We start from the raw sequence: 23,372 nt of genomic DNA on the forward strand, positions 1-23,372 counted from the left end.
ATAGTCTGAATGCATTCTGTGCTCATGCCTCCTCTTCACTAGCTTCCGGAGTTCCAATGAGGCTGTTCTTTTCTTGTTGGAGACAATGCTGCGACGGTGGTCTTTTTCTCTCGCTCTCCTGGCACCAGTACTTGTTGCATTCATGTCCATTTCACCTAAGATTGCCGTTGCAGAATTCAAATTGCCCGTGTTGAAGCGCAGCACTGCTTCTGCAACAGCTGCTTCAACAGCGAACAGGGACGCATGGTGCTCCTTGGGGGCCAAACTCCAGATTACCGAATGTAGGCTCTCGTTGGAGTTCTGCGTTTTGCCGCGTTCGCACCTCTGAAGCAGGGCTCTTTCCGAAAGCCGGGTATAAACCGGTAGTAATGCCTCTGCCACGTCTTTCGGTAGATTGTAGGCATGCCTGGGGTCGGGCTCACCCTTTGCTTTTGCGGCATTGTGCCGACACCATGAAGTTTCACCAGCTGGGCACAGACTGTGGTCCGAGCATTCATCAGTGGAGGTGACGTGGCGGTATGTGGCCATCACAGCCTTTTGCATCTCGCCCACGTCACCTTCATGCGATTTCAGAGCCCGGCCATAATATGTGCTCAGCCTGGTGATCAGCTCACCTGTGAGCCTGCCTTTCCCACCAAGGCCTCTTTTCCCATCGCACTTTTGTTTCTGCACCAGGTTTCTCAATGCGGTGCCCATCCGTTTCTGTACAGGATTAATACAGTCTTCCTTCTGCACGTCAATGTAACCATACACCTTGGCGTCTTGTATGGCGCAAAATGTCCTAGAGTCTCCATCAGACAGCATAGTTGTGTAGCGCAGGCCATGGCGTTCAAGCGACCTCTGAAATAGAATTAGAGCCGCCTCCACTTCCATTTGCCCCGCTTTGCTGTTCGTATTTTTTTGGCATTTGTGGTTAGCCTTCCATTCTTGATAGCCCTCACTACTAGGCTTTGGGCCCACCTCGCAGCCTAGGCAAAAGTTGGAAAGAACGACGTAGTCCAACATGTAGCCACTAAATAATTCGATAACTGTGCCCACGCTGATGTGGGAAGAATGGCCTCGCGTCTTCCACGTGCCGTCGTAGCTAACGGCAATATTGCCCCGGTGGCCCAAGCACAAGTCATCATAAATTGTTCTAACCTTTTCCGCACATTCGCTCATCCGGAGTTCGCTTCACCGTCATCGTCGTCGGAGGCAACGCGCTCGGTCGCACCATCGCTGAACGGCCGCGGAGCGTCGACACATCGTTCGTCGGAGTCAACCAAGGGCTCTGATGACTTCGTAGACTTTCTCCCACGACCTTTGCGTTTCCTGCGACCAAATGCGTGCACGGTCCGATACTTTTTTGCGTTTCCAGGCATGGCGATACGATCAGAAGCTTCAGAGTGCTCTGCTGATTTCGAGGCGTCACAGCGGTAACCCTTTCAAAATGGCGTCGGGTCGCGTATGCAGGCGCAAGCCGCGAGCTTCCAGCCAACAGGAAAGCGCCATTTCAGTCACGTGCGCCGTTTAGCCAATGGCAGTGAGCGCGGCTCTTCGTCTTTGAGGCCCCGTTTTTCGAGCCGGGGAAACGCTCAATGTTGCTTACTGAATAAAAACAGCTGAAAACGCGTTCTTTCAAACAAGACCAAAATGGCGCCGATCGAGCGCGTAGTTCCCGCGTATCGTAGAGCCGAAACCTGCGCTATTCGCCCTCAATTTAAAGGGCAGGACGCCCGTTTTCGGTTTTTTAAAGTTGAATAACGATAAAAGTTGATGATATTCGGCTATGAAATTTTGTAAATAGGTGCGCAATGATGTCGGGAACGCGAAAAGAAGGTCCGCGAAAACTCGATTTTTTGGCTGATTTTCGGTCCCGAAGTGCCGCGTCCCCCCTTAAGCAACTTCTTTTATTATGCATATATATTGCTTTCCTTTTACATAACCACCGCGCAGTGGCTGTTCTTAGTTGCATTTAATATAGCATTAACAATGGCGTGGTTGTACACTTAGCCTGTTCATAACGAACCTGAGCGTGACACGGCATTCGTTCACTGTATCCCAAATTACATTGTAAATGAAACCCAGCTTTAAAGCAGCTGCATGTGAAAACAAATTTTTTGTTTTTTTAGCAAAAAAGTTTTTGATTGATTGATATGTGGGGTTTAACGTCCCAAAACCACTATGTGATTATGAGAGACGCCCAAAAAAGTTTTTTATGCATCCTTTATGCGTCTGTTCCATAGAGCAGAAGCGATTGGGGTGGTCTCGAGTTTGTTTAAAGCAACAGCGTTCTCTTCAATAAGGCCATTGGCATAAACAAGCTGCCTGAGGCTAATAATGTAGCCAATTGCTACAGGCATGCTTGTGGTCTCTGAATTCAAAGTTTTGTCATCGTCATCATTCGATTCCTCTAAATCGCTCTTGCCACGTCCCTTATTCACAATGCCATCATCTGTGCACGGTTCGGAAGTTCCGCCATTATCGGCCATGATGAAATCATCCCAGCTGCATTTCCGCTGTCCTATGGAAACGACGATGCATTGCCACAAATTGCCGTCGAAGCGGTCCTGCTCGGAAGCTTCAGGCTCGGCATCGGGTCCGATGCCAACAGTCGGCCTCGCAAAAACAGTTTCGCACACACGTAGCTGTTGACTTTGCTCACGAAGCTTTCACCATCTCAACAGTTGAATACAGGGACACCCTGCGAGGCAAGATGGCTGCCAGGCTATCAACAGAATATATATATACATACATACATACATACATACATACATACATACATACACGCGCAGATCACGCCCAAGCCAAATGGTTGCATTTTCCATTCGACGTTCTGTTCAGCGGCAGAAAAAGGCACGGAAGGTCTTCCGTCCACCATCCTGACCACACATGCACACCAACAGCGAGCAAGATGCGCACACGGGTCATACAAGCCAGGACGCATGGAACTGCTCTAGGCTTGTTTCTAACCAGGAAAAGAAACTTCTTAATACAAGCCAGTGTGGCTGGCGTCGCAGAGCGGTAAAGACGGTCGAAGGAATGATGATAAAGAAGGGAGAGCAGACTTGCAAGAGACAGGCGAAAGGAGCTGCAGAGCGAAGAGAGGGAAGCATCAGCGGGAAGGCGATTTTGGAAACCAAAACATACATGAAGAAGGCATGTCGGGTAGCTTGCTTGAAAGGTTGACCAAATGAGCAACTCACGTGTTGGAAAACTGTGGAGAGCGGCCTGCGCACGCTGAGGTCAAAAAATTGCATTGGGGTGTCGGTGGGCTTGCCGACTTCATTATTCGCGATTAGTTCCCTGAAACTGCTGTTTTCACGCTTACACATGCGTACGGAGGGCATGTTTAGTGGTCTGCGAAGTGAGCGAGAACAGGTCCTAAACACCGATTGAATCGTGAGTGATCAAAGTCAATGGGGCAGCGCAAACGCGTGCACTGAATCGATATTACACCGATACAGACGAGACCCAGGCGATCAGGTACAGTTAGCGGCCGACGATGTTGGCACGACTCTAGGCCAGTGACGCCAATCATGGCGTAATAATTTCAGGGATCAAAACTGAGGGGAGACTGGTCATTCAACCGCTCTTTGGAAGATTGGTGGCAGTGTGAAAACAATGGCCTCGTCTTACGATGCGGGGTGCTCAGAGTAGTGGTGGGACAAAGAATGGAGTGGCAAAAAACGGTTGGGAAGAGTGACAGCTAGAGGGCTATGGAGGCGCAGTGATGGAAGTGCTGCTCCAGTTGCTCCAAACTGCTCTGAAAGTCGCATGTCAATGGCATCGTTGCGGTCGTCGTGCAAGGTTGCTGCGAAGTTGGCAGAATGTGCTGTAGTGTTGTAGCGCACGCTTCTGGGCGCCTCTCGAAAATCGGAGCATATACCACTGTTGTGGTTAAACGATAGCAAGATACCCGCGAAACGCTTTTATGGCGGTGTGCAGGCGGCTCGGGGACAGCTTGCAGAAAATAAAGCCATGAAACACCGAAGAGCAACGAAGAAGCTGTTAATAAACAGAGCACGCATATGTCAATTGCGAAAGGCTAAGTGACCTATTTTTTTTTAAGTTCCATATATTTTGCTCATCTTCAAAAGGTTTTTATAAAGTTTGGCCAGCATAATAAATGCATCCCCAACTTCGCTTCGATTTTTTGATAAAGTGAGTGTGTTCATTACGCTTGTAAATACAGTAATTTTGCCGGTACTACCAGGCAATCCAACAGCATTTTCTGGCTTCTGTTCTGCCATTCAATGTGAACGAGCCATAATGTGTTGTTTTTCCGCTACTTTGTGAAACTCTCGTGAATTCCAAAACGCTGTTGCGAGACTCTGATGTTTTCACTTGCACAGAAGTAAGGACCGCCCCCGGTCCAGAGAGAGGGACCGGTCACGAGAGCGGTCGTCCCGTCGAGAGAAGTCGAGCAGGCGTGACCGGTCGCGTAGCCGTGAGCGGGACTACAGAGACCGGAGCCGTGAGAGGGACCGCTACCATGAGGACCGTTACCGGGACAAGGAAAGGGAGCACAGGAGCCGCCACTGAGCTGGCCGGCGTAGTTTTCCACAAGGTACGTAGCCTCTGCCGGGCCGGTTTGTTGGAAAAAATCATGACAATGTCTACAGTAGTTCTGTATGATCCTATCTACACTCGATAAAAGGTACCTTTCATTTCTTAGCAAGAGGGTCAGGATTTCAGTTTTTATAACCTCTTACATATTTGGATTCAGATACACAACTACCATGACAACCCAGAATCAGCTCAGCGATTTGCTGTTCTGTGTGCACCTCTACGTGCTTTTGTAGATGGTACCGCTTGTGGAAATAGGCTTCGCGAATTATTCCCAGCATCAACTGCATCAACTCTGTCGAACTGTGGTGTACGTAAAGTTTATTTGTTTGTGGCAGCATGGAGATGTTTAATTTGCTTGCACAACTCATGTCTTTCTTGTTCCTCTTTGAGCAGCATGGAGCACTTACACTCATCATTTTGACTTTTTTTTTTTTTTTGCAGAATGGCAAAGTCATCCTGTGGAGCAAGTGTATTTTTGTATTCCCGGGTAGCCACACCAACATTGCATTGTTTTCTGTCTGGTTGTACTGTGAAGTGTCATTAAACAAGAAGTGAAATGACACTGCTTGGTATGCACAAATATGTTTTATTAGACAAACAACACAAACAACTAAAATCTAAAGGTGCCTTGTTGGACAAAGTGCTTGTCTGAACACTCACTGGACTAAGAGCGAAAAGCACAAACTACGATTAAAACTCTGTGCTTGACTTCATTTCCTGTTGAGCGAAAAGGGAATGCTGACGATAAATACATACATTTGGAAAGAGGGAAAAAATGTTCAGCCTCTCAAATTTAACCAAAATACCAACCTGGTATTGATGACTGCAGTGAAAATGTCATGGAAGAACTTGGGGATGACTGTTCTGCTTAGGATGTGTAAGCTGTTGTCTATAGTTCAGAAATTGACTTGGTCGTGACAGGCACTGTTTGTCAGGGTTATCCATTATGTGCAGTGCGCAGGAAGGCAAATTCTGCTGTTAGCTTTCAATGTTATTATGGAGCTTTACAATTCAGGCGAAACCGAGGTACTCTGTCAGTTGTGTGTGGATATGTGATAGCCCACCCTAGCCATCATTTGCCGTTAGTAAGTACTGAACATCATCCAGTGGAGTTAGTATGCAAGCAGTTGTCGAGAAAAAGGCTTTCGTGCTCTTGAGTTTGGCAGCACAGGAATAGTTTTAAACGTAAAAGTTTATAGATAGCTGATTGCCTTTGTAATTGCACCCTACATTTTTGCAAAACTTGAGTTGGTTGGCAGAGGATAAGCAAAATGAGAAGGGATCAAAGCACATCACAGAAAACGTAGTTAAGTGCGTCAGTCAGCATCAACTGTGTTCAAGGAAAGAATGTTACACTTTGATGACACTCTAGGGAAGGACGAGCATCTGATAGGTTGATTGCCTTCACCAGTTTGGAGGATGTGCATAAACATTGTTGTATTGTCATGACGTGAACCTTCAAGGCAGCTGTTGGCGTCTTCAAGGCGGGACATTACTTGGCCAAACTTGTGGCCGCAAAATGAGAACTTAAATTATAGCAAGCAGTGCATGTTGGACACTGCTATTGGCAGATGAAGTAGCACAAAAATAATGTGGTGGTGGTACTACGTAGCGTGAAGTTCCTGCGAACTTGGCACGTCGTGGATTTTTGTCTATTAGGGACTGCATAGTTTCTATCGGCCAGAATCAGGTGCATCCTGTTGTATTAAACCTATTATAATGAAATATACATTATTTTAAACAAATAAATTAGCAGTCCTGACAACTCATTTTTGTCGCTTTAGTGTCCCTATTACCGTATTTACTCGATTCTACCGCGCCCTCGATTGTAACGCGCACCCGATTTCCACCGCGAAAAAAAAAAAAAAAATGCAAGACATCGATTGCAACGTGCACCCATTTTTCTCGCTGGCCCGCACGATCACACCACTCGAAAAAACGACTTCTTCGGGAGCGTATTCTATTTAAATATGAGGTACGGGCGAAGCTTGTGCCCATCTGACGTGTAACAGAGCTTTCCGTCACGGTAGTTTTACCGTAGACCGATGTCAGCACGCGAACTTGCTTCGCCCCCTTCTTCTCGACGGTTGTGGTGCCAGGCATGTCGAAGTAAAGAGGCGTCTGATCGGCATTCCCGATTCGCCCAAGCAGGTAGCCGTTGTTGCGCCGCAAGTTTAGGACGAACCTCTGAAAACTGTGAAGCTTTTCATCGTACTCTTCCGCAAAACTTTTCGCATATGCATGTTCCCCTTCGGAGGGAAAAGCCTTTCCTCTAAATAAAGTTAGTTAGCCAGCACCTGCTCGCTTTAAACTGGCTCTGCATTAGACCTTTTTCCAAGACTAATTGCATAGCCCGCACTTGGAGCAGTTCTGTCGTCACGGACCGCTGTGCCGCTCGCTGCTCAAGCACATACTTGCCGAGCAGCTCTTTAATTTGCGAAAACCGACCCTGCTGTGGTCCATTGAAGCCTTTGCGTGAAGCTTTGCTGTCGAGAATCTTCTGCTTTTGTTTCCGCCGGTCCTGCACGCACGTTTCGGGAACTCCGAACGACCGCGATGCGGCCCGATTTCCGTCCGTTTCTGCACACGCCATGACTTTTCTTTTAAAAGCGGCATTGTGGTGCACTCGAGTTTTTGGACTCGGCCCTTCTACGCCGTCAATGCTAATGCACTACTAGATGACGAACTCCTCAGCACACGTACGAAGTGCCGCACATGGGAAACACATAGGCAGAAATGGCCGACGCGCCATGCCGACGCACGTAGGGGGCGGCCATTTTGGATTTGCCGATGGCAATAGATTGACCGTAATTTTTTTTGTTCGTACTCGATTCTAACGCGCATGCAATTTATAAACTCGCTTAACCGGAAAAAAGGTGCGCGTTAGATTCGAGTAATTACGGTATAAGGGTGAAAACATCAGGCGGTGAACTAATTCAATGTTAGAAATAATTTATTAAAAATTTGCAGGCTTGTCTTCAATTTTGTTTGGTTAATTGGATGTAACCTTATTTAAGTTGTCCTCCAGTGTGACCTGGGTTCGGACCTGCTCTCCCACGGTGGGATGTCGAGGTAGTGACGGCGCTGCGTCGCAGGTCTGCTGGATGGCCCAAAGTTGGTCGCCGAGGTCGTAGCTGCACCGTGTCAGCTCACCACGGCGATAGGGTCACTCGGTTTGACTCGTTAGTGAGTTTAGCACTGCATTTCCAGGGCACGTGTTTGTGTAGCAGTTTCCTGTTTGTGCATATCCTACATGCACCTTTGTGTACTTCAGGAAATGTCCGTTTCAGGTGAAGTGGATTCAGGAAGGTGTTTGTAGTTGGCGTAGGGCCAATGTCTGTGCCCTGTTAAAATCATTTTGCATGGGTGGAAATTTAGGTCAAATTTCAATTGCATCATTGGCTGAAGAAAAACTTGTTGGTCGGAGTTATTGAAGTGAAAAGAGATTAGAGCACGCTCTGCAATAAAGACGTCGAGATGTACCGAGGCTTAGTTCGTAGAAACCAAGTTCAAAGATTCAGCTCCACACTCCACACTGCGCATGCACAGAACGCAGTCAGGTCGCAGTGCAATCAACCCAAGAACTCGCATAATAGAAGATAGGACGCACAGACGTACTCCCTGTGCCGCTTTCGCCGGATGAACTCTTGATTGTCAAATGAACGTATATCGAACCACAGCACTTTCCCAACCAATAGGAACTGCTGAATATTCGCTACCTCATTTCTATCTGCAGTGCAAAGGGTGCTGGTGTCAGCTGATCGACTGTGTATCAACGATGCTTTGCATAATTTTGTGTGTGGTACAGAAAACTTCGCGAACTAGAATTCACGTATGAACGGAACGGCACTCCGAGATCACTAGTGCTCAGCCTGTCTGGCGGACTTGCCGCAGTAGTAGGCCACTAGCGAGTAGCGTGCCGTCGCGGCTGCACACGTCCGAATGTTTAATGTATAAAGCGATGGTTTGCAAACATATTCAGCAGTCGTCATTACTTGCGTTGTAAGCATCATGCAGCCGTTTCTTCAACGGACACAACCATTTAACTTCCCATAAAGTCGCGCTTTTGTCACAGCCATGATCAGACTAACATGCTGCTTTGAGGTCGGCCCAAAGTAAACCTGCGACGTCAAGCCAAGCACATTGGCTGACCTACTGCCGACCTGACCAAATGGCGTGGTGGTGGTAGAAACATTTTATTACAGAAAATGTACCAGATAGTTGCGGTATATTGCATGATTGAGTGACAAGACCCTATTCCGGGATGCCAATGGAGTTGGCTGCTGCTCGACCGCGCCTCACTAAGGAGCGTTGAGCATCCAAGGTCGAGCAGGTACTCCTCCCAAGTCTCTCTAGTTGGGATGGGGAAATGGGGGGTGAAAAAGGAAGGGGGTTAGTAGGGCACGAAGCGACGACATGGTAGGTGTTGGCCAGGACCTGGCAGGTCGAGCAGGTGCCACTGAATTCCGGCAAAAAATGCCTGGTGACCGCCGGACTGAGATAGGTGTTCGTCTGGAGCCTGCGTAGTATTCACTCGTCCGCTTTCTCCAAACCACTTGCGGGGTCCGGGTACAGGCGGCGTGAAGCCCGGTAATAGGCAAGAATTTCGCGAAAGCGCTCAGATTCATTTTGCCAGATTCCGACTCGAAACATGGAGGGGCAACGACCCGGTTGAGAGAAGCGTGGGCAGCGGCGTTCGCCGCCTCGTTGCCGGGCACAGGTCCATACTATACGATTGGGGTGAGGGTTAAAGCGCCAGGAGGCTGCCCGAAGAAGGTGAGCTGCCAGCGGGGCGATGGAACCCTGAAGGTGTTAGGAACAGGCTGAGCGCGAGTCCGTCAGGATGATGCGTGGGATGCGAGGTGGCCAAAGAATGGCGACCTCCTCAGCTTGCGTCATAGTGTTGGTTTTAAAGGAGAGGCCATCAACGTGTTTCCTTCCCTCTGTGATCACGGCGGCCGTGAAGTGACCTGACCTGATGGGGCCCGAGACGTCTACGTAGAAAACGCCAGGGTGGTCGGAGTGTCGCGCCTGAAGGGCCGCAGAACGTGCTAGTCCTACGGCCGGAATGTAGCTCGGGGTTCGTGTTGCGGGGTAGTGGTTCCACCCATAGTATTTGCCGCCAAAGTTCCGGTATGGGCGTCGGATTGTCTTCATCAGAGGTCGCATTGAGGCCGAGCATGGGTAGAAGACGTCGCGCTGAGGGCGTCTGCGACAGATGATTAATTTGGCTAACACGATGAGCTTCCCGCAGCTCTGCAAAGGAGTTATGTGCCCCCAGTGCCGCGAATCGGCTGTTGGAGGTGGCAATAGGAAGATCGAGTGCACGTAGGCTTGCCATTTTGTCCTTGGGATCCAAGATGAAGTGTCGTGGAGCCCAAGAACTTGAATTTTCTCGACTGATGGAACGGGACCAGATGTAAGCAAAACCTGGGGTGGAGGTAAGTGGGATACCGAGAGAATAGCCGATTTAGCTGGAGAGCACTCTAGGCCACACGAAGCAGCGTAGGCGTTCACCAGAAGGGCAGCCTTTTCTAGGTGCTCTTCGATTTGTGCTGGGGAGTCGGTGTTGGTCGAAATTTTAATATTGTCGGCATATAGCGCGTGGTGTATTCCCTCGACCTCGTGCAGAAGAGAGGAGAGGTTCTTCATGGCAGGTTAAAGAGTAAGGGTGACTGGACTGTACCTTGGGGTGTACCCCGTGTGCCTAATAGGTACGGGCCATGTTCAATAGAGTGGAGGCGGATGAAAGCGGTGCGATGAGATAGAAAGGCTCGAATGTAATTGAAAGTATTCTGGCCTCAGTTTGTAGTAGAGAAGCTTGAAAGAATACTACTGTGTTTGACGTTATCAAACGCTCCTCTAAGATCGAGTGCGAGCACGACTTTATCGTTACAGCGCATAGTGGTCGGTTCTACGATGTGTTGAAGCTGGAGCAGGATGTCCTGCGCCGACAGATGTGGGCAAAAGCCAAACATCGTATCAGCAAAGATCTCCCTGGCCAGCAGGTAGACAGAAAGGCGTTCGCGGACCATGGTTTCCATGAGCTTTCCGGCGCAGGAGGTTAGTGAGATTGGTTTCAGTGCCTCGATGCTGACCTGTTTGCCAGATTTGGGTATGAATGTGACGAGTGATGTCCACTCCGATGGGAGCGGGGATCCATCCGATATCAAGTTTTTCAGGCGAAGCAGTGAGCGGTGTGCCTCATCGGGAAGGTTAGCCAGAAGCGACACTGTGATGCCATCCCGCCCAGGGGCCGTGCCTCGTCGCATTTTCGCCAGTGCATCCCATAAATACGAAAGCGTGTATGGGGCATCGAGCTCGTCGTTAGGGGTGCCGGAATACGTATTCTGGCCCTATGGTGTCAGTTGTACGACAGATGTATCGGTCGCACAATTCTCGGGCATGCAGAGCACAGCGGAGCTGGCGTTGTGTTTCGGCCCGACTGCTGGAGGGATCCAGAAGGCTACGAAATAGCCGCCAGGTGCCCTCAGAGCTCATCTGGTTCACCGCCTTCGTGGAGGTGTCAGCCCAATTGGAATCGGCAAGCTGCGCACAGTACGCCGAAGCGTCTGCAGTGAGCACCTCTACGAGCGCGAAGTTTTCGATTGAGTTTGTTACGTTTCCAGCGCTTTATAAGCCCGTGGCGAACGTTCCAGAGATGTAAGAGGTGTGGGTCGATTGCAGGAGTCAAATTAGAGGTTTTGAGGGAAAGAGTGTTTGCCCGCTGCATATGAAGGATGTAGGACACCCACGCCGCGTATTCGCCCGAGCTGGGGATCATAGGAAATGACAGCATTCTAAATGTAGTACAGCCTGTGAGATGGGCCAGGCCCCAGTAATGACGCATTTTCTGCCGCGATGTGAAGAAAATGCGAAGCAAAAAGCGGTCACTTCCCAAAGTGAGCTGTTTTGTTAGGAATTCATTTTTCTTTTGAAGCTGCACAACCTGCTGGCGAAGGGTCACAAGTTCAGGTAAAGGAGGATTGACAGCGGGGGGACAAAGAGGCTTGGAAGCAGCAACCCCTGCCCAACTGCTCATCTGAGGTGTCACCGCCGGTTCGAAGAGCGGTGGGAATGCTTGAGTGTTGGCGGGTTCTGAAGCAGCAGTCTGCTTCAGGTGGGTGCCTTCGTTCTGTTGTTACGAAGATGAGGTGGGCCTTCGATGCGATGTTTAGGGCGACTTGGGTTTCCGGTATTTTGCAGCACAGCCACTAGTCCGAGTCTCGTGGGTGCCGTGGCAAAGAAAACACTTGGGGTGGCAATCACGTTTAGTGAGGCCTTCGGGGGCAAGGGTGCCACGCTTGGTACATTGTGTCGGAGTGGGGTGAGGGCAATCTGGCGGCCGATGGTCAATAGTGCCACACCTATAGTGCAGGTCGGAACGGTTTTCTTGTAAGGGTTTATAAACGTGGCCACACAGTGGTAGAAGAGGAAGCGGGGCACCTTCGTGGCCTCAAGAGTCACTACCGCCGCTGCGGAGTCTCCGAGTTTTCGAACCGCGAGGATGGCTCCCCGAGGCCAATACAGTTCCGATTTTATCTTTTGTGTGGTTTCAGCAGGGTCGATGGGGATGAAACCCCTGCACGTTTCACCAGACGCATTGGCATGGCCTCGGACAGGCAGCTGTCGATCACCCACTTGCAGCTGGAAGTCACCGAGGAGTTTCTCGGCCATAGCCAGCACGGTAGTACTGCAGACCAAGCTGTTTAGCTCCCATATCGGCCACACTTGAACTATAGTGTGGCGGTCTGGTCACCCAGGTAGCTCTGGATGGCATCGCCAGCGCGATCAGCCGGGACACATGTGCGCAGCTAGATGGGAACGCGTGGTTTTATGACCACGATGTAGTCATCTCGAGAGAGACGAAGCGTCTGGCATGGATGCCACTTGAATTGCTTCATCGGCAGCGATGAGGGAGCAGAGGTAGGCGCACCACCGATGAGTCGGGGCACCGGCGTTCTTTGCACAGCTGTGGAATGATGGCCAGCTGCGGCGTCTCGCTGTTGCTTGGACCCAGAGTTGGATTGTGCTTGCTTGCTTTTCCATATTCGCAGCACGTCCTCGAGATATTCGTCTTCTGACGGCACACCTTGTCCAGGGGAAGAAATGTCCATGGACACTACTTGCGTTGAGACAGGGTCGTAGCCCGTAACCACGTTGGCAGCCACCACCTCTTGGCAGAGAGCCGCCACAAGGGGCCCCCTTGAGAGGCGGCGTAGACGCCGGAGTAAAAGTTGTCTCAAAGTGCCAAAGCTGGGCCTACCTGGACAGGAGTGGTGTCTAAGCCAAGCGTAGGACTTGTTAGTGACGGGAAACCCAGAATTGAGTGGTGTAGAGCTGATGATCCGCGAAAATTGATGCACCAAATGGCATTGGCTGATGGTAAATCTACGACGTCGGGCCAAGCACGGTGGCCGACCTACTGGCGATCTGGCCAAGTGGAGTTGGCAAATGGTAAACCTACGACGTCGGGTCAAGCTACTGTCGACCTGGTCAATGGCCACCCATGGGCCGACCACTTTTTTTTGGTTGTCTCGCCGACTGAACTGGCCATCGACTGGTCGCCAACCCTTAACCGACCATCGGCCACTGGCCATGCCCCCTCGGGACGGCAGCTAGCACCGCCGAACAAGGGATACTTGGGAGCGTTTGCCTACTGATCATCCTTGAGAGGACGCTCCTGAATTCAGCTAAATGGCACGACAGTCTATGAACATTGCGAATACGTTAGCGCGAACGCGTGGAACGCTGTCGGGTACTTCACGTACTTATACGTAAGCGTTCAGCAACGCACGTAAGGGTAGGAGCAAGGTCATTCGTTTTTGAAAGCCCGACCACACGTACGCGCTGCAGCGCATCGGCGCGTTGCGTTTTGACGTGGCGCCGAGAGCCCAAGGCGTTTAGCTACGCGCCCCTCCTCTCCATAGGGATAGAGGGTGACGCCTCGATAAATAATTACCCCACCATCTCCCTATAAATGGAACGATAAGTAGCATGCGAAGCAGCGCGCTCATGGGTCGACGTAACAGTTACGTTCATAAGGGGCACCTCGCCCGATGTTAACGCGACCTTCTAAGAAGAGCACGCCATGCATTCACTGCAGTTTCTGTTCCTGTTACTCGTCCCGAACTCTTGGAGCACGCAACGCGGGTTAATCTCCACGCTTCCGCGGGACCACGTGGGTTCATCTCGCGTCTGCAGAATCTCGTTCGCCGACGCCATCACATTGCTGAGAGTGTGTAAGGGGGAGAGGCTACACTCTCATACCCAGCTCGTTCTGGCAGTGCTTGGGCCAGCTGTTGCGCATGTGCAGTGAGGGTGGTAACGCACACCGGATTGAACTCGCTCATAAGCTTGGTATGTGGGGTTTAACGTCCCAAACCACCATATGATTATGAGAGACGCCGTAGTGGAGGGCTCCGGAAATTTAGACCTCCTGGGGTTCTTTAACGTGCACCCAAATCTTAGCACACGGGCCTCCTTCATTTCCGCCTCCATCGGAAATGCAGCCGCCGCAGCCGGGATTCGAGCCCGCTACCTGCGGGTCAGCAGCCGAGTACCTTAGCCACTAGACCACCGCGGCGGGGCCGCTCATAAGCTTTTTCGCACTTAAAAGCCACATGCTGCAACGCGTAGGTGCGACCAGGCTTTTGGGCCAACATGGCGGTACCATTCGAAACGAAAGCCACCTGCTCTAGACATTTCGGGTCGTCACCCTACACTGTACTAAGCTACATATTTAGATTTGATTCAAATTTGTGCAATCAAGCTTCACAGCCGTTTTCAAAGCAGCTCTGTTCCGGAGATACACGCTGTCGATGAACACCACAGAGAGTGTAACGAGAGAGAAAAAAAAATTCTGATTGTGTCACAAATGGGAAGACCGTTTATCCCATCGACAGCAATGGGCTTGCATTTTGTCTCATAGAAGAGAAATTATAATTTTACTTCAATGTTGAAAGACGACAAAAATGACAACTATAGCGTCACCCGAAAGCGGTGTGGTCAATCTATCGTAAGACAAGAAATGCCCACAGGTTGACTGTTCTTTAGAAGTGTGGCGATTTGGGCTAGTCGGTATGTCATGAGGATAGTTATAGCGCGAGAACAGAACGACGATGAAGGGACTAGCACTCGTCTGATTCTTGCCCCTTTGTCGTAGTTCTGTTCTTGCGCTATAACAATCATCTCGACTGTTTTGCTATAAAAGCAAACATGCATACCTTTAAATTGTATCTTACTCACTTCAGAGAGCTTTATGTTGCGCCAAAGAGCAACTTCTGCTTTATTTCTGACGTTTTGCTGCCGGCGGTGCGTTCGCTTGCTCAGTGCATGCAAACGGTGGAGAAACGCAAGCATGGCGTTGATGATTGATATGTGGGGTTTGACGTCCCGAAACCACCATATGATTATGAGAGACGCCGTAGTGGAGGGTTCAAGAAATTTTACCACCTGGGGTTCTTTAACGTGCACCCAAATCTGAGCACACGGGCCTACAACATTTCCGCCTCCATCAGAAATGCAGCCGCCGCAGCCGGGATTTGAACCCGCGACCTGCGGGTCAGCAGGCAAGCATGGCGTCCGCCGCCGCTCATAAGAACAACAACAACAAAAAAAAGTGAGTGTGCGTGTGCCTTAAACGACCAGTAAGGTTTTGATTTAATAATGAACAAAACTTGACGAAGCCTGCGAAAACCGCACGTGGTTTCAGTTTCCTGCTCCGACCATGCAGTGTGGTGGGCATTCATCCCACTGATGGAAGGAGACCGAACGCAGGTATAAAATTCCTGCTTTAAATATTTCTACAAACTTTCAAGAGAAACCACTGCGAGGCTAGACAATTCAGATAATATGCTTTTCATTATGACACAAAACAGTGAATGATGAGACAGTCCCTTTAAACACTCGCGTTTAAGAGAATTCTATTTCCGGATATATCTTACACAGCTTATGTGCACAAATAAAAATGGACAATGGTGAACAATGCGTATGTACAATGCAAGCTGTTATATACAGCGAAAAGAACTTATTGCATATGCAGTGACGTGCGATGCGGAATTGTACAACAGAGACAGGACATTCATGACGTCGAGATGATTAAACACTCGCAATGATCTTGTATGGCAGGCCCCAGAAATTCAACGCTGGTTTCAGTTTTGAAAGAACATGCACGCTCGAAGCTGTTGCCAACTTTCCGGTTGAACGGAAAGAAATTGATGTGAATGTTTGCATTTATTGGCTTTGACAAGTTGTTGGAAATAAAAAAAAAATCAATACCTCTGTAGAGAACTTCTGTTTTGTTTACATGTCTTTTCTCATTTCTTATTTTGTGAATATTAAATCAGGCGAAGTGATTGACTTGCGTTCGTAGCACTTGCCTCCGCTCCTTCTCGCCCTTCGCTCAGCGATATTATAAGTTGGACCACGCTCAGTTATCTCGCTTGATTGGCGTGTCATCTACGGGAAAGATGAAGACAGCAAGTTGCGGCGAGTAGCGAAGGGAAGCCGCAGTGATCCACGCCGAGAATGTCAACCATGCATTCGTCGAAGATCGCTTAATCGGCCAACACATATTTCCCACAGCTCTGCGGCGTGCTGACCCAGCGATTTCTTGTCCCGCGAAGGTTTTTCAGCGTTGAAGAGGGGCAACGGGTGAGCACGAAAATTTGGACCCATTATTCGAGGAGGTATTGATTTTGCATGCACACATATGGGTAAACCCCGTTCTCTGCAAGCCTGACTGGACTAACAGAAGTGCAGTGTCGATTGACTGATTCGTGAAGACGGCAGCCAAGCCGTCTTCACTCCACTACGGCGTCTCTCATAATCATATGGTAGTTTTGGGATGTTAATCCCCACATATCAATCAATCAATCAATCAAGCTACTGTCGGGAAAGAGAACTTATGGAAAGGCTTGAATTCAAGCTAACTCGGCTACAAAGTCTTAGTTTCTTTTGCTTTTGGCGTGTAGTTCAAATGATGTCAAGTTATTATAGACTGCTTCCTACTCGTAAGATTCTTGTAGCCGCCGTTTCAAAATTTCTGAGTCTTTACTTCTAATAGCGTTGCTTAAATAGAAGGGATGGACTAAATCCTTTTAAAGGTACTACACGGAATGTCGATGAAGCCAACGTTTTGACTAGTAAACTTCTTTTTTCGTCAAGGCAACGCTGTTGCCCTGACGAAGACGAGTCAACTTGCCGAAACACTGTTTCCAGTGACGTTCTTTTTCGGAAAACTTCTGATCGCCTCAAGCCTCTCCATGGCTCTGAACTTCAGTCTCGTTTTGTACACAAGTTCTGTAACAAAACTGTGCGCGCCGTCATAACAAACGTTATTGAGTCAAATACGACGTGTCCTACTCGTGATTGTTGATAATTTTTGCATTGGTTTGGATAATTTGGGTTCAACGTTTGATCATTATGCCCGTATGTCATTGTAACTTAAAGCTGCTTTTAATATATACACACTTCCACACTACGTGTATGTCTGTTTTTTAATACAAAACGTGCAATACGAAAGTTCATTTTATTTGGGCCGATTCAGTTTCGTCTTAATGAAAAATCAGCCAGCTTAACTTTCGCCTTTTCAAAATAAAAAGAAAAGATCAAGAAAAAAAATTTAAGAATGGCCGCATTGCACGAGCGGCCAGCGGATTCGCACGAAGGCACGAGCGCACTCCGCTTGCGTGCGAAGTGGGAAAGGAGAGCTTCAGCGTTACCCTCCCCCTTTCAATGTTTTGCCCTTTCCCTCTATTTCGGAACGTCACCAGTGACGCCATGTATTAAATTTCCTGTTTGTGATTTATTTATAGAAGGACGCCCGGCAACCGCCAGTGGTAAAAGCGACGCTGCCGAGAGTGAATACATGGGACGTGTAGGGAGTTTCCGCCCCCCGGTTCTGGTGCTTCACTGCCGATTTAAAGGTCGCAGGATGAAAATGCCGGCCGCGGTAACAGAGATTTTTATGGAGACAAAATTCTAGAGGCTTTCGTGCTTAGATTGCACGTTAAAGAACCTGAAATGTTCAAAATTTCCGTAGCCCTTCACTATCAGCCTATGACATCTGTCTTGATGTGTGTTGGGATGTTATATTTATGCTGGTTAAGTAAATGTATTCGTGTCATAATACTGGTGAGTTCTTACATGTATAATTTAAACTACCATTAATTGGCATATTAACTTTAATTACGCTCATTTTGCTTTATTCGCTGGGTCTTTTTTCCCCATATTTGTTCCGTATCTTTCGGCACATGTACCAACAGCTTTACTTTGTGCGATGTCATACTTATTTTCTAACTTTATTCAAATTAATATTTTAGTGCACTGAATTGAATAAAATTGAATTGTCAAAATTTTATCAGTAGTGTTCGACGGCATGGAAAACAAAAAAAGAAAAAAAAAACAGCCTCAACGGTTGAGCGTGCCGTCTTCGCTTGCGTCGGGCAACATTTAGGTGCGGTGCGATGGTGTTTCGCTTTAAGGCGCTATATCGCTGCGCGGGTCTTGAATGTGCGCTCGTTCGAGCCTGCTGATTGGACAAGTAGATCACCGTGCGAGCACAAAACTCCACTAAGAAGAAAGAGGGAAGGCAGTATGGTTATTAGAGGCTCACATGTGGTGACTTCGGAGCACTATTCGTCTTCGGCGAAACGCGTGACCTGATCCAACGACAGCATCTCCTCTTTACACGAAGAGACTCGGAGATTCCGAGAGGATGTACTGGCAGGTCGCCCAAAGTAACATATGAAAGACATAAACATGAAAGTCCTAAAGCCTAACTGCCAGGTTGAGGAACACTTAAAAAGCTTTTTTAATTGGTAAATTACCCTTTCACAGTGCCAAAATCTCCGTATACGACCTGGAAAAACGTCAGGCATCTTAAGATCCGGTTGAACAAAAAGAGGTTGATGTGAATGTATGCATTCATCGACTTTCACACGTTTTTATGAATAAAAAAAAAATCAATAACTCTGTAGAGAAGTTCTCTTTTGTTTGCATGCCTGTTTTTATTGCTTATTTTGTGAATATACCTCTGTAGAGAACTTCTCTTTTGCTTACATGTCTTTTCTTATTTCTTATTTTGTAATTATTAAATCAGGTGAGGCGCGGAAAGTGATTGACTTGTGTTCGTAGCGCTTTAACGCTTTGCCAAGCCCTTTAACGCTGTCACGTTAATAATTTACCAAAAATATTCACTGCATATCATCAACTCGGGGTGGTAAAAACAGAATTTGGAGCGGGAAAAAATAACAGAACAGAAATAAGCGGCAAAACGGTGTGTCATTTTCCCTCCACCAACATGAAGTGCTCATTTTTTCACAACAATCACATCCAAATTATTGCTGGTCAAGCAACATTATCTTGTATTGCGTGTTATTAGTAACGTTGGTGGTGTGGCTGATCGAGTTTCCTTCGATCTCTTGACAGTGAGGCCTGAAACTCTACTCACAGGTTTGAGGAACGAAAATTGGAAGTAGATACGTGCCTCAACCACTTAAAAAGTCAGATCATTCAGCACAGGTGGCACAGTTACGCAAACTTTCGCCCTGGCAAACCCAGAAATAGAGGCTCCAAAAGACAGAATCATGGGCATGGATACATTCATTCCATTAGCACGTAAAGGACTTGCAGCGTTCGCTGAAGGTAATTAACTCATACATTAAGTGACAGAGAAACGGATGTCGTCCGCCATTTATTCTCCCTGTTCCAACCTCACCTTCCTCTTCATTTTCGCCCTGCTCTTGCCCTTTCGATGCTTCATGCACGGACCACTTCAATCTCCCGGACTCATTGTTCACACTCCTGGTGTAATATTTAAAGATGTTACTAATCGAGGCGCACTCTGCCTGCTTGGAGAGTCTCTGGTACCAGATGATCTTCAAGATGTCATGTTGCGAAGCTGATTTGACAACTTGAACGTGTCCGTAAAACTTATCATTGGGTTTCCCTGCTCCTTTTCGTACTTGAACGTAGTCGCCTGGTTGTATGTCCGGTATGTCACTGCTACATCTGCTGTCGAAGTTCTTCTTCATCCTTCTTTTGTAGGCTTCTTGCTGTTCCGCAGTTTTCTTTCTCTCGGGAAAGACCAGGTTCTCACGAAGGCCGAGTTCGTGGTCTGATGGAAGCACCTGAAGCTGCAAACAACAGACTGCATCCGAGACCACTTGTGCAGGAACGGTTGGGGTGTCTTACAACGGCTTCAAGACAGCATTTCCAACCACCTGGAAAGTTTGGGTACATCTTCATGTACTGCTTCACGTCTCGTATAGCACGCTCAGCGAGGACATTGACAGCTGGATGGTAAGGAGAGCAAAACTTGATTTTCAAGCCGTGATCCCACCCATTCTGAAAACTTTGTGCTTTTGAAAGCCGGGCCGTTGTCACACACCAATGTCTTCGTATTTCGGAAACATTCTGCCTTCAGTAGACTAATGAAGCTGTTAGCGTCTTTCTTTTTAGCTCTGACTGTAACCATTCTCGTGCAATGATAAATAACGAGCAGGAAAGCTTACGTCTTACTGACCCCTTCCCCTTTCTTTTTGAGCTCTGTGAAATCCAAATGAATAATGTCGAACTGGACATTGAAGTGGTTTGTTATTATCATTATGTCCGTGGGCTGCTTGAACTTGACTTTGTTCGTTTGACAATCGTGACATGTGCGGATGTAGTTTCCGATGTCTTCTTCCATGCCTGGCCACGTAAATCATTTCAGAAGTTTGCTGTGCGTGCGCCAAAAGCCATCATATCCACCTGATTCAGGAGTGTCGTGGTAAGGATGTATAATCTTAGCAATCATCGTTGATGGACGTAGTATTTTTCATTGATAAATTTCAGTTCTCCGGTTCCTTACCAGAGCTTTGAGTGATGGCTTTGTACGGGGTTGTAAATCGCCGTGGGTGCCAAAAGCCTAGACAGTGCGCCTGCATCAGTCAGTAGAGGACCTGGACGATGCGAAATGACGAAATCGAACTGTTGCAGGTAATTTACCCATCTGATGATTGAGCCTTTTGGTTGTGACATACCGAATAGGTGAGCCAGCGCTTGATGATACGTAAAAATGGTAAATTTTTTGCCTTGCAGGTACGTACAAAAATACTGCGCAGCGTTCAGTACGGCCAATGCTTCCTTTTTTGTTGTTGAGTAGTTAACTTCAGCCGGCTTCAGTGTGTAACTGTAATATCCTACTACATAATGCTTTTGATGATTCAAGTCTATTGGCTTCTGGTAAAGGACTGCTCCCGTCGCATAATGTGACGCATCTGTATTTAGAACAAATGGTATGGAGAAGTCTGGGATCCGTAGGATAGAGTACGACGGTATCATTTTCACAAGCTCAGAGTAAACCCTTTCACAGTGGCAATCCCACTGAAACGGTATACCTTTCTGGGTCAAGCGTGTGGGACATCTCGTTTTAGTTGCACAGTCTTTAATGAATGACCGAAAGTGGCCAGCGAGTCCCAGGAAAACACGCAATGAATATATGTCATGAGGCTTTACCAGTTTTGAGATTCTCTCCACAAATTTCTGCTTTGTGCTTTTTGTGGAACCGCCAAAAACTCTTCCCAGGAACATTACCTTTTCTCTAAAAAGAAAAAAAAAAGCACTTTTATTGAAGTTCACTTAGAGACTTGAAACACTTAGTGCTTTAAAAACTAGTGACACGCGCTTCCGATGCCCTTCTTTTGTTTTTGAATAAACTATTATATCGTCTATGCAAACACTGCAAGAATGTGCACAGATACGGCTTCAGGGTTTTGTTCATGATCTTTTGAAACCAGGCAGGGCAATTCTTCCACACGAATGGTAGGTGGTTATGTTCATATAGGTCAAATGGCGTTATAGGTCAAATGATATTAGAGAATTACAGAAGCCCACTCATTACGTGAGCTCACAATTTGCTTACATACACGAGCCTCTTATTCACTATCGACACCGATGCCCGCTGTCAATGAGGGCTTTCATTTCCACGTCATTTACTTTAACCGAAACGTGAAGTAAGCAAGTGGATATGACGTACACATCATACACGCCGGTCATTTGGAACTTTTCTTTGCCCCCAGGTTCTCTTGGTGGTAACGCTTGAGGAACAGACCATGCGTCATGTTGGCCACTGCTCTTACCTCGACTAGAAGAATGGTGTGTGTTTTCCTATAGACAGAAGGCTGAGAAAGGCAACCGATCTATCTGTTCATTAGCATTGAGTTCATGTTCTGTGGTGAGTTCAGCTGAGTCAGAAACCTGTTCGGTGATTTAGCTGTTGGCAAGACGAATTTTAGGCATTGCAGAAGATCTTCGAACGTGTTTGGGTTTCTTACCTGAACTTGGCTGCGTACATCAGCACATGGCCCTTGAATAATTAAAGCTACAGCTGCCGATAGTGCAAACTCCGCTTCGCACAAAAGGCGCCGTTTTTCAAGAAAGTACTCTGGTAATGAGCCACATTGGTAGATGAAGCGCAGAGCAGCATCCCAACATTCAACAGCATTACGATGAAAAATTGACAAAAATCATTTTCCAGCGATTCCAACATGCTGGTGGTTCAAGTAGAAGCTGCATGATGTACCAATTCCTAGCCACACCACCTAAATAGCGGATAGCTTATTCTTAATCTTCTGGTCATCAGAGATACAACCACTTTGTTTCCACATGCACATTCATAAAACGAAAGCCAATAGTTAGTGGAGCTTTCCTCGAAAATATCTCGTTTCACTACTTTTCTTTGGTGTTCATGAAGTCTCAGTACGCTTGTCAGAAATTCAGTCTGCTGCATAATCTGTCGTTGCTGTCGTTCGATGAGATTGAAGCTCCTTGTTGCACTCATTCGACGAGGTCAGCCGTTGTTGACATCGCGGGCAAGGTTCTTTGCTGGCTCACCTTGCACTTGGTAGCTGGTGAAGCTTATTGCAGTTGATGACGTCCGGTTACCCACATGATCGCTTAACGACTGCACTAAAATGTAGCGTTCCCTGAAGGTAATTAACTCATACATTGAGTGACTGAGATACGGATGTCGTCCGCCATTTATAATGATGATGATGATGATGATGATCTATGTAATACTGGCGCACATCCACAAAGGGGGATCAGCCAAGAACCGGGTGGCCGGATCTTTAACTTAAAGGCTTACAAACACACACAAAAAAACTTCGGACTATTTATAAATAGAAAGAAAAGCCAATAATCGAAAAAGTAGTATATCTGAGCAAGGATGCAGGCTATCAGATGTGATTTGAAGCAATGGTATACTGATGGGTCCATAAGGAATGATATAAGTAAAAAAAGCACACTAACATGGCAATCGCTTTGTTTCAATTATGGAGTCAAATACCACAGAGCAGACGTCCTTGCGGCTATAACCTAATTTAATGCTGCCAAACGATAAAATTACTGCCACATTCAATTCTAATCCTAAATTTTCAAGTGGAGCTACCAGGTATATTTTCCGCTGATAAGAATATCGGCGACAAAATAAAAAGAAATTATCGATCGTTCCCATTTCTTCGCAAACTAGGCATAAAGGTGAGGCTTTTAGACCAGCTTTATGTAAATAATAATTTAGTTATAGAATTCTACAACGCAATCTGGCATAAGTAACTTACAATTGTGGTGTTGCGCAGCACTGTCTATTCTAGCAACATCCTAGATGTGTGGAATCTTGAAATATATTCAATGAGAAGGAGTTAATTTCATTATTCAAACAGAGGTTTCTAAACCTTATTGCTGTCGCGTAAGCCGTATCAGGCAAAATCGGGATAAGGGGACCGCTAAGAGATACTGTGGCTAGTGCATACGCTATTTCATTGAGATATATGCCA

The 23,372-nt window shown here is 47.5% G+C and overlaps 1 protein-coding gene across 11 annotated transcripts in view; it reads left to right on the plus strand.

Moving 5' to 3' along the window:
* Cpsf6 (cleavage and polyadenylation specificity factor subunit 6) overlaps positions 1–5,113 on the plus strand; it is a 78,865-nt gene extending 73,752 nt beyond the window's left edge. For all 11 annotated transcript variants that reach the window (XM_037421772.2, XM_037421774.2, XM_037421777.2 and 8 more), the window contains 2 exons: positions 4,335–4,549; positions 4,993–5,113. In XM_037421772.2, the coding sequence (XP_037277669.1) occupies positions 4,335–4,524 (190 nt within the window). In that variant the 3' untranslated portion in view covers positions 4,525–4,549; positions 4,993–5,113. The remainder of the gene's footprint in view (positions 1–4,334; positions 4,550–4,992) is intronic.
* Positions 5,114–23,372: the final 18,259 nt, after the last annotated feature.

Source organism: Rhipicephalus microplus, chromosome 2, assembly GCF_043290135.1.
Source record: "Rhipicephalus microplus isolate Deutch F79 chromosome 2, USDA_Rmic, whole genome shotgun sequence".
NCBI lineage: Eukaryota > Metazoa > Arthropoda > Arachnida > Ixodida > Ixodidae > Rhipicephalus > Rhipicephalus microplus.